The following is an 11,066-nucleotide window of genomic DNA, read 5'->3' as shown; positions in this document are numbered from 1 at the left end:
GCCTGGTCTACATAGTGAGTTCCAGGACAGCTGGGGCTACAGGGAGACCCTGTCTCAAAAAGACGAAAAAAATAAATTAATTAATTAAAAAATGGCCAGGCGTGGTGGTGTACACCTTTGATTCCAGCACTTGGGAGGCAGAGGCAGGTGGATCTCTCTGAGTTCGAGGCTGGCCTGGACTATATATAGTGAGACCCTGTCTCAAAAACAAAACAAAATCTTACAGCCCTTCTACACTTAGCTTTGCCTCCATCCATGTAGCTGTGGGTGAAACCTGAACTCCTGATTCTCCCGTCTCCATGTCCTGAGCGCTGGGACGACAGGCACGCACCCCTATATGGTGCCGGACATCAAACCCCGGCCTTTGTACACTACCAAGGGAGCTGCATCCTGAACCCTGTTTAGCCTCTGTTGAAAGAAAAATTAAAGCAAGGAGTGAGAAGCCCAGTAACGCGAGGGGAGACAAGGCGGTCCTTCTGCAGCTGGAGTCCTGACAAGCAGAAGCAGAGCTCCGGGGTAGGGCACGCCCGAGTCTGAGCTGCACTGGACGGTCCCTAGTTCCAAGCCCAAAGCAGTATGGGACCCGGGCCAGGAGTATGGCTTGGCAAATAATATTGTATGTTGGCATGACCGAGCTTGCCTGCGGGCTGTGTGGGTTTGGTTCTGGCAGCACAGTTGGGCACTGAATTACTTTAATTGGCCATGCCCAATAAAATGCTAATTCTGTAACAGCTGCTGATGGGGTAAAAAGGTAGACGCCCCACATTAAATAGAGCAAGTGTCTGGAAAGACAACCCCCCCAGCACTTCTGATGTAACATGTGTGTCTTACTCCATTTTCTGTTGATATGACAAAGTAGCTGAGGTTGGAAATTTATAAAGAACAGAGGTTTGTCTCAGGATTCTAAAGCATAGAAAATTCAGCATCAAGGGGCTGGTGTGTGCTGGCCACGCTAAAGGGCACATAACACGACAGAGAGAGCCTGGTTCAGGACACTTCCTCTTCTCAGAGCCCCTAGTGCCATCACAGGGCTCCACCAACACTATCTAACCCTAGTCACTTCCAGATCGGTTCACACATGCATTTTGGGGGGACCCATTTTGGGGGAACCCATTCAAACTCTAGCAGTGTCCAACTTCTCAAAAAGTCAGCGATGGTGTTTCCAGCTCAGCTCTGGTTCCGGTGTCCCCCAGGCACCTGCCATCTTTTCCTGTCCTGTTACCCTTTGCCACTCCTACATCAGACCCCTATGCCTAGGGGCAACCTGAGCTCTGGGCCTTCCCTTCTCAGTGGGAGGGTGCCCCCACTGAGACCGTCCAGGGGTCCAGAGGAAGTCTCCTGTGATAGGTTTTAGCTTTGACATCACCTTGGGTATGTCCTGGGAGCCTGGGTCCTCGACATCGGACACCATAGACTGGGTCAGCTTTCTTTGTATCTGCACAAATCAGAGAAATATTTAGGGTTATCAATTTCAAGGCCTTCATCTTTTTAAAAAATATAATTTTAAGGGGGCTGGAGAGATGGCTCGGCGGTTAAGAACACTGGTTGTTCTTGCAGAAGACCTGGGTTTGAATCCCAGCACCCACATGGCAGCTAACAACTGTCCCTAACTCCAGTCCCACGGATCTGACAGCCTCTTCTGACCTCCATGGGCATTGCATGACACAGGCACACTTACCTACATGCGGGCAATACACGCATACACATAAAATTTTTTTAAAAATATATAATTTTAAAGTTGCATTTATTGTGTGTGTGCATGCGAGCATGTTCTTGTGTGTTCACGCCATGGCGCACATGTAGCAGTCGGGAAAGTTCATGGAGTTGATTTTCTCCTCCCATTATGTGGGCCCCAGGGATTGAACTCAGGTTATGAGGCTTTGTGGAAAACTCCTTACCCCACTGCGCCACCTTGCTATCCTGGCCTTTGTCTCTTTAACATGTCTGCAAACCGAAATGTGTGTATGTAGAGGAAAAGGTTTCAGGGATGTCCAACCTTTTGACATTGCAATACGACATCGTGGTCTACAAACACGTTGGTGCGTGTGGCCTTTGGGCTGCAGATGGGCCATCCCTGATTTTGATGCATGGCTGCAACCGAACACTGAGGTGTGTGTTTTCTGCTCTGGCTGACACTGATCTTTGAAATGTGTTCCTTCCAAACCCAGAATCTGATCACAGGAAAGTAATGAAAATGTTCAGGTGACATTCTGTTTGTCCAAACTTGAAAAAGGAAATGGCGGAGGATGATTGTAGCTCAGTGGTACAGCACTTGCATGCGTGAGGCCCTAGGTTCAATTCCTAGTGAAAAAAAAAAAATGAAAAAAGAAAGCCATTTCTGAAAACACTTCTCTTCACTCAGGGGTATTTGTTGAACTTTCAATTCCTCTTTTTTTAGTTTGCTTTCTATTTCTGTGATAAAACACTGACCAAAACCAACTTGGGGAGGGAGGAAAGGCCTTATTTGCTGTACAGTTCCACATGAAAGTCCATCACTGAGGGTGGGAACTCAAGGCAGGAGGCTGGAGGCAGGAACTGAAGCAGAGATCATGGAGGAACGCTGCTCGCTGGTGTGCTCAGCTCCCTTTCTTATACAGCCCAGGCCCACCTGCCTAGGGATGGCACCACCCAAGGTGGACTGAGCCCTCCGACATCAATTAGCAGTGGAGAAAATGCCCCATAGGCCAATGTGACAGAGCAAATTCCTTAATTGAGATTCCTTCCCAGGTGACTCTAGTTCATGTTGACAAAAAATAACTAGCACTTTGAAATTAAAAGTTCAACAAAAAGCACTGGGCAGTGGTGTACATCTATGATCCAGAAGTTGGAAGGCTGAAACAAGAGGACTTTGATTTCTATTCTAGGCTATAGAGCAAGACCCTGTCTTAAAAATCCAAGGGCAGAGGGTATAGCTCAGTGGAAAAGCACCAGCCTCAGGTTTGCTCAAGGCTCTGGCTCCCATCCTTGGCACCGACAAAGAAAAGCTTCGGGAGTGGAAAGATGGCTCAGCAGTTAGGAGTGTTTGCTGTGCAATTGTGAAGACCAAGTTTGGATCCCAGCAACAGTGTAACAAGTCAGGTGTCCTGCAAACTCAGCCAAGAAAATCTCCCACAGCCACGCTCACAGCCATGCCCAGCGGTTCACTTCTCAGGTGATTCTAGATCTCAAGTTGGCAGTTGAAATTAGCCGATTCACCACTCCCTCAGGGCACTGAAACAGTACAGCAGAAGACTGTCCCTGCGCAGTGCGCTGCCAGAAGACCCCAGTGATGATTCAACTTGAAAATGGCTCTGGAATGTTTGAAGAGCATAGCTTAGCAAATCATGCTGAAATCAGTAAGTTGCACCTGTTAACAGGGGGCATGAGTTACGTGCACATGCATAGTGTTGTCTACTTGACCAGGAATCTAGAATCACCTGGGAGATAGGCCTCAGGGCAGGCCTGTGGGGGATTTTCTTGGTTGCATTCATTGAGGTGGGAAAACCTGTCCGCTGTGGGTGGCGCCATTCCCTGGCCGGGATCCTGGGCTCTGTACATGGAGAAGGGAGCCGAGCAGAAGGAGCAGCAGCGTTCTCCTCTCTCTGCTTCCTGACTGTGGGTGGGCTGTAAGTAGCTGCCTCAGGCTCCTGCCATCTCCACTTCTCCACTACGACAGACTGTATCCTTGAATTGTGCACCAGAATGAACCCTTAGGTTCCTTTTGTCAGAGCATTTTATCACAGCAACTTGAAAAGGAACTAAGATGTGTGTGTACGTGTGGAACAGTAACCAGAGCTGGTGGGTGGCATGGTCTATGGAAGCCACAGCCCTCGGACAGAGTCTGAGCATGGTGGACTTGGGAGGGAAGCATTATGGGCTCCTGGGTTTGGGAGGATGAAGTGGGGTAGGCGGAGGGGACAGGAGGGAGGGGTGCTTAGGGCAAGATGCTCAATTGAGTCTCCTTTCCTTTGGTGGTGGTGTTATGGTGTACCCCCCTCCCCCAAGAACAAACTACATAAACTCATTTATGGGTAGTGCTCGTTTACTCATTTAAAAAAAAAAAACAAAAAAAAAAACACCCAACAGGTCTTACATACAAAACAAATTTTTTTTTTGTTTTCAAGGGTTAAAAGCACTCTTAAAAATTTAAAGTGGGAGCATGGTTGACGTGGAGCTGTTTCTCCCAGAAGCACTTAAGTGAACGCATAAGCACGCAAAATCTGTTACACGTAGGCCAAGACCGCTGAGGACGGTGACAGGACCACAGGCCCCGAGTGCCATAGCTCTGACATGGCAGATGCTGAGGCTGCTGGGAGTGTGTGTCTGCGTTTGGGCACAGAAGTGAACTATGATTAAGACCCAGGTGCACAGGTAGGTGACCCACTCCCACATTAGAACACCAATGGGATTCAGCCACAAAGTAGAGCTCATATCGCAGCAACCCAGGACACCGAGTGGCAGAGCTCGGGTAACAGGTGGATAACCACAGGACAGAGTGGCCCTCAAGGCCCAGCATGGCTTCAGTCCCCACAGTTGGCTCCTCAGCACTAAGGCAACATCACTTGGCATCACACAGCCTAATCTGTAGGATCTAGAGCTGTTGCCTGCAGCCCAGCCTCAGCGCCAGCCAGGTCCTTCTTTCTCCAGGGGAGAGGCAGGGAGTAGAAAGCCATGTGGGTTGCTGGTGTTGTCGTTGGTTACACCCAACTGTGCTCTGGGTCCTGCACGGCAGGAGTCGGGAGGGCTCATCCGCAAGGCTTCTAGGGCTGGGTTTCACCATCGAGGGGGGCACGTGTGTTCAGGGAACCGGCTGCTTTACTGCCTCACTAGAGCAGACACCAACAGGAGCGTCCACACCAACACGTGGACTCACCTTTGAGAGCCACGACTAAAAACAAAGGTCAGCAGCCCTCACATGACGAGGTTTATCTAGACCGATGCTAGAATCCTCCAGCAACTGGACAACACAGGACGCTGGATGATCCAGGCTCAGCTACGCTGTGGAGCCAGCAGCCAGATTTTCACATATCACAGGGGATGGCTGGCTAGCTACTCACTGGCCGTTGTGCTCTGAGGCGTTTTCCAATTGCGGGGCTGTAATTACAGCTTTTAGAAGACAGGTTCTGGAAGGGGCTGGGGTCCTTCATGAAACACCCTGTCCCAGCGTCATCCCTCAGTCGCATCAGAACTTCCGAGGTGGGCAGCCATCGGCGTCCCCAGGCTTCAACGTTTGTACCAGCAAGTGACCAGAAAGTCCCAGCCCCGTCTCTGACCCTCACGGGGAAGGTCAGAACAAAACCTCCTCTGCTCATCTACACCACACATGCACAGAGGCCACAGACAACTGCAGTTAGGAGCGCCCTGCAAAATCAAACATTTTCCAAAAATAGTTCTTACAGCACTTTAAATAACTTACAAAAAAGCTACAAAAACCATGTTTACCAGGACACATCTGTTAAATAAAAACGTCATCTGAGGTTAGTGTACATATATACACACACACGGCTACATAGAAAGGACCTGGTTTTCTCTCTTTAACTACCAGGACTCCATACACACAGGTACAGACACACAGACACTGCTTTCCATAGATGCAGCGACAGCCAGGATGTCTGTCACAACTTGAGGACTTTCCCCTTCACTTTGTTGCTGCCCCCGTCTTCCACGGAGGTGTCACTGAATTCACTGGCATCACTGCCCAAGGCTTCCTGGGCTTGGGCATCCCTGTGCTGGTACCTTAGGTCTAGGATGTTGTCTTCGGGGCCAGAGCGCCTTCTGTGGTGTTGTTTGAGGCTCCCCTGAGCCTTCCAGCTCTGCCAGTGCCCGCCGTCCTTCATGAGCAAGTGTGGGCTTCCAAATACAGGGCTGTGGCCGGGCTGGGTCCCCCTGAAGGTTGAGAAGGCAGGGCCCTGCAGGGAGAGTCCCAGGCTGGGGCTGAAGAGACCGGCCTGTTGGCCTCCCCAGGAGACACTCTTCCCGAAGTGGAAGAGCTGGGTTGAGAGCAAGGGGGAAAAGCCTGGGAGAGGCAGGCCCTTCCTGGGGCCTGAAGAGAGGCTGGGTGGGGCCCCAGCCTGGGACATGGCCCCCTTTTCTTTCTCACCCCCAAAGACCCCAGTCCATGCTGTGCCTTGACCTGAGTTCAGTGTCCATGGGCTGGGGAGCCTGCTCTGGTGTGTGAAGTCACTCCATGGGAGGGTGAGGTCAGCTTGGGGTCCAGGGCTGGGGGTCAGTAAGTTCTGGCTGCCATAGTTCAGGTGAAAGGTCCCTCCAACACTTCCAGACTCAGCACCTACTTTGGCAGAACCGGGCAGCTGAGCAAAATCACTTTCCGCAGCGGCCGTCTCCGTCCCTCGTGGACCCGGGTCTTTGTGAATGCTGCCACCTTTCCTGCTTGACGGAGAGGCTCTGGCCGAGCTGTTCCCGCTGGCGTTCCTGGGCAGCGCTGCCTCACATCGGCCCGGGGTAGCAGGCGGGCAGGCAGAGTGCTCAGCACGGGGAGTGCTCCTCCCAGTCTGGCTCAAGAGGCTAGCTGCCTGCGTCCCAGCTCTCTCTGAGCACCTTCTTCCTTCGGCCAGATGAGGGGTCCCCCTGGCCCTTTGGCTCCGGGTGCACACTCCAGGCTGTGGTCCCAGGGCTGGCTCTTTCTTGCAGAGTATCTCTGGCCTGGCAGGGCTCCCCGGCCCAAGAGTAGCAGGGCCCCCTCCTTGAGGTTCTGAGCTGCGGACAGACTCCTTGGCCTTTTCTGCCAAAAACCTCCTGATCTCCAGCTCGATGCTGTCATCGCTGTCCACCGAGCTGTCCTCAGACAGGGGGCTGGAGGCTGGAGGAGGGCGGCTGCTGGCTGCCGTGTCCTTGGAGAGCAGCCTTCCTTCAGGACTTCTCTTCCTGTGGAGGGGAGCTGGGGCTGCACCCTCGTCCCCTGTGCCTCCCGGCTTCACTCTCTCTGCCACGCTGCTGGAGGCGCTCGGCAGGCCTCTACCTGGGCTGTCCCTCCTGCACCTGGGCAGACAGCCCCGTAGCACCTGTGGTCCGTGGTCTTTCCAGGCTCCAGGGAGGCTGCCCAGCTTCTCCCCGAACCTTGTCTCCGTGGCACCAAACCTGACCTTCTTCTTCCATGCAGCCCGGGGGTCTCGGCACCTCTTCTTGACCTTCCGCTTGGACCGTAACAGGTCCTTGATGGCCATGTCGAGGTCCTCATCGCTGTCCAGGGAGCTGCTCTTGTCCTCGGAGCTGCCCTTTTCACCCGTGCTCTTCCCCTCACCTGCCTTCCCCTGGCTCTCGTTGCCCTGTGACACGTGTGCGTCACTGAGCCCAACTGTCCTGGAAGGAGCAGGCTGGCCCTTGGTCTCCGCCTCCCCTCCGGGGACCTCATTGGCTTTACCTTGGCTGAGCCGGTCCTGCCCGTCGTTGCTGGGCTGACCCTTCCCCTGGCTGTGGTCACCATCCTGGGTGCTCTCTCTAACCTCTCTCGTTTTCTTGGATACAGTAGAGCTGCCTCCACTTCGCCGCTTCCGTTTGCAGCTCTGAGGCAGATCTGGTGTTTTGGAAAGAGGGGTTTTGGGGATGCCAGTCTGGCCATTGGGGCCAGGTGGGGCCAGTGGGCCCTGAGCAGGCTGAGGACTCCCTACCTGCGCCTTCAGCGCCAAAAACATCCGGATCTCCTGCTCTATGCTGTCATCGCTGTCGACGGCACTGCTGTCAGCATCTGAGCGGGGAGGCACAGCTGGGGGACAGGAGGGTGGGCTGGCGGACGGAGGCCTGTCGCCGCCGTTCACGGGGGCTGGCACGATGGTCTTGGAAATGTCCAGGATTGCTTCCGCACACATCAGCTCGGTGGACGTATCCGCCCGGCACGAGGCCTTGTGTGCAGTCTCGTTCCTGGTAGCTGTGTGTCCTGGCAGTACGGCGGCTTTGGCATCCTTCGGGAGCTTAGAGAGGGGTTCGAGGCGGAGACCCCCCGGGGTGGAGTCCGCCTTTGGGGCTGCTGGCTTCTTCTTGCTTGGGGGTTTCCTGTGGGCTTCGGGCAAGGCACTTGGCTGGGTGCTGCCAGGGCTTTCTTCCTTCGGCTGGGCTCTCAGAGGTGGGTCCCCGCTGGCCTCCTTCCTGGTCTTCTCCAGCTGGTACAGCTGGATGGCCTCCTCAATGCCATCATCGCTGCTGGAGTCCGATGCCTGGTGCACGGGGGTGGAGCTCCTGCTGCGTCTGCTGCGCCTGGTGGCTGTGCTTCTCCTCGCTCCGCTCCTGTTCTGTGTAGCCTCTGTCCTGGGAGTGGCCAGCCTTGCGCTCATCTGGGTCTCCGGCTCTGCAGTGACCTTAGGCCGGAGGCTTCTGGGTTGTGCGTTCATCTTTGCTAACCTGGGAGGTTTTCGGAAGATGAACTCCTTACAGGTTCCCATCACAGCCTGAGGCGGAGCCACTCTGGCTGGGACCTCTCTGCTCCCTTTAAGTCTGGCAGAGCTTTCGTTTGGATCTGACTTTTTATCCACAGACCCATCACATTTTGGGGTTTCATGCTGTCTTTTCTCATTAAGAAATTGCTCTATTTCAGCTCGGATGCTCTGTTCGAAGGAGTCCTCGCTGCTTACGCTGGCTGGGGAGGCAGAGCCCTGGCCCTTGCTGACTCCCACAGTGCTACCAGGAACACTGCCTGAGCCAGGAGGAAGTTGTGGGGGGCACAGGATGGGCAGGGTGCTGCTGTGGGCAGGCTCTGGGGCACAGGGGACTCCTTGGGACACAGGATCCGAAGCCCCACCCTTCGCCCTCAGGTACTCTTGGATGGCCTCCTCGATGTCCCGGTCCACAGAGTCGTCACTGTCCGAATCCAGCCCCAGCTCCAAGGTTGGTCCAAGTCTCCCAGGTTGGTTCTTCCCCAGGGAGTCTGGGTCTGCATCAAGACCACAGGCAGGGAACTCTGGCTGCTCTTTGCACAGGGCAGGGTTGGGGGCCAGCCTGGTGTCCCGGCACCTCTCTTCGCGTTGGCCTCTTTGTGTGACCCGCTCATGGCTCACACCCAGAGTAGCCCCATCTCGCTGCAGTGTGCTGATGATCATCTGTACCCTGGCACTCACTGAGGCCCTGGCGGCTTCCTCTTTAGATTCTGACAGGCAGTTGGGAAAGTGGAAGCTCCTGGGTGGGCCAAAGGCCTCCCATCTGGACTGGAGCGCCACCACTGGTGGGGCGTTCATGAGGAACATCCTAGCAGACAGGCTGAGTGCAGGGAAGCAGGCTTTAGGGATCAGCTGGTTTCACATCCTGGGAGGAAAGAAAGCCAGGGCTACAGCCCAATGCCCCCTGGCTCAGGATCCTAGGGTAGCTTATGCAAGCTTCCCAGGCCTCAGTTTTCCCAGACGTACTAGGGGTCACTTCCATCCCCTGGGCTGAAGACACAGTAAGAAAATGCTTGCAAACTCTGGCAGCCCTTTCTGTTCCCCTCTGGGCTTGCATCTTTTCTGGAAGAGGACAGACAGAGGGGTTATTAACTTCTCCCACAGCCTCTCTGTGCTTGAAAAAGAGTGAGTGTCCACATACCCAGGTGAGCTGGACTTTGCAGGCGGAAGCTCACAGGTGAAAATGACAAGTATACATCTTGCCAGATGATTTTCACGGGCCCGCATCATTTTTAGCTAATTAGCACGGAAGCTGACACAAACACAATAACCGCTGGTCACACCATTTGGGTGGGTCTGGGTCTAGTGGCTGGTACCATCTCTCTGGAGAAAACTGTGGTGTATAAACTGTAGATCACAAGCTTGTTGGGAAGATTGGACAGAAAGGGCACATTATGAAGCAAAATGACAGAAGCTTATGTTTCCACATCTCAGCCGGGCTGGTGTCAGGACATAGAACCTCTCCAGAAGGGACCTAATGGAGGTGGCCCAGGGTCACCTAGAAAAATACTGGCTGCTCTGTACAGCTCTTAATTCTTCAGAGGTTCCTGGGATCCCCTCCTGCCTCCCTGAGATTGGAGTACAATACAGTTCAGATACAAAGAGGGGCTCAAGGGACAAGACAGTGACAAAGAGAACTGGGCTCCCCTAAGTGATGTTGCAGAAGGCGGTCTCCACACCTAACCCAGGGTGGATGGTAGGACCTGGCTTCCACGTTGCATTTTTCCCACCAGCTGTTTAACCAGGGCAAGCTGCTCTTCTGACAAGGGATGATCTGCAGTGTGTGCACCACACTCCCCTCCTGGAGAGAGGTGGGGCTGGCCACCTTCACCCACGTCTGTTCAAACACTGTGCCCAGCAATTAACCAGAGGCCATAACCAATGCAGAAACCACTCATGAGCTATCATCAATGGTTCAAGAGTTTAACTAATGTACAAGAACACGTTGCAATTACTTGAAATTCTCAAGTCTAGGCTGATTTCCAGGTGGCTTTGGGGATGGGGTTTTTGCTTCTCCACTTAAGCTCTGAGGTACTGTCAATCAGATTTTTGTAAAAAAAATATTTATTTATTTTTATCTTTTTGAGACAGGGTCTTCCTGTAGCCCCAGTTGGCCTGGTAGACCAGGCTGGCCTTGAACTCGAAGACATCCACCTGCCTCTGCCTCCCAAGTGCTGGGATTAAAGGCCTGTGCCAACTGCGCCTGGCTTGGATGGCACCTTTTAAAATTGGTTTTGAGCTACTAGAATTAGAACAAATCTAGTTTAGAAACTGAAATGATAGCTTATTAAGTATATTTTTTGGAATGTTAATAAAAAGATCAAAATAAATTCAGGAATACTTGTTCTAAGATCAAATACATTAATTGTAGCTAATTTACCTCTAGAGGTAGAGACAGGAGGATCAAGAGTCCAAAGCCAGCCTTGTTTAAACATCCAGTTCAAAGACTGCACTTGCTTTACTGAGACCCTGTCTCAAAAAACAAAACTAAAGTACCAATACCTTAATAGGCAGGCAACCTATAACTCCAGGTAGGTACAGAGCTGGGGAGGAGACTAGCTTATCTCTACCCACCTGTCTATAGCTTGTAAGTGATGGACTCAGAATTCGGCTTCTGCCATCCTTTGAGTTGTTGGTTGGACTGACTTCCACGCCTGGGTCAATTTTGAGTGCTGTCATTCTGGAGAGCCACCAACTGGG

General features: G+C 53.0%; 2 protein-coding genes across 7 annotated transcripts in view; one reads left to right on the top strand and one right to left on the bottom strand.

Moving 5' to 3' along the window:
- CUNH9orf116 (chromosome unknown C9orf116 homolog) overlaps window positions 1–3,741 on the top strand; it is a 16,779-nt gene extending 13,038 nt beyond the window's left edge. Inside the window, exon 4 of the mRNA XM_029568702.1 lies at window positions 3,708–3,741. Within this exon, the coding sequence (XP_029424562.1) occupies window positions 3,708–3,741 (34 nt within the window). The remainder of the gene's footprint in view (window positions 1–3,707) is intronic.
- A 1,331-nt stretch (window positions 3,742–5,072) lies between these two features.
- Ppp1r26 (protein phosphatase 1 regulatory subunit 26) overlaps window positions 5,073–11,066 on the bottom strand; it is a 6,897-nt gene continuing 903 nt past the window's right edge. For 2 of the 6 annotated variants that reach the window (XM_008843934.3, XM_008843933.3), the window contains exons 2-4: window positions 10,941–11,061; window positions 9,508–9,727; window positions 5,073–9,428 (exon numbers count right to left, since the gene is read on the bottom strand). In XM_008843934.3, the coding sequence (XP_008842156.1) occupies window positions 5,595–9,173 (3,579 nt within the window). In that variant the 5' untranslated portion in view covers window positions 9,174–9,428; window positions 9,508–9,727; window positions 10,941–11,061 and the 3' untranslated portion in view covers window positions 5,073–5,594. The remainder of the gene's footprint in view (window positions 9,429–9,507; window positions 9,728–10,940; window positions 11,062–11,066) is intronic. The other 4 variants (XM_008843935.3, XM_008843936.3, XM_008843937.3 and 1 more) reach the window with 4 other exon arrangements.

This window comes from Nannospalax galili, unplaced genomic scaffold, assembly GCF_000622305.1.
Source record: "Nannospalax galili isolate Female #2095 unplaced genomic scaffold, S.galili_v1.0 scaffold300, whole genome shotgun sequence".
Classification (NCBI taxonomy): domain Eukaryota; kingdom Metazoa; phylum Chordata; class Mammalia; order Rodentia; family Spalacidae; genus Nannospalax; species Nannospalax galili.
Note: the sequence above shows the minus strand (reverse complement) of the source record. Positions and strands in the feature narration are given on the sequence as shown.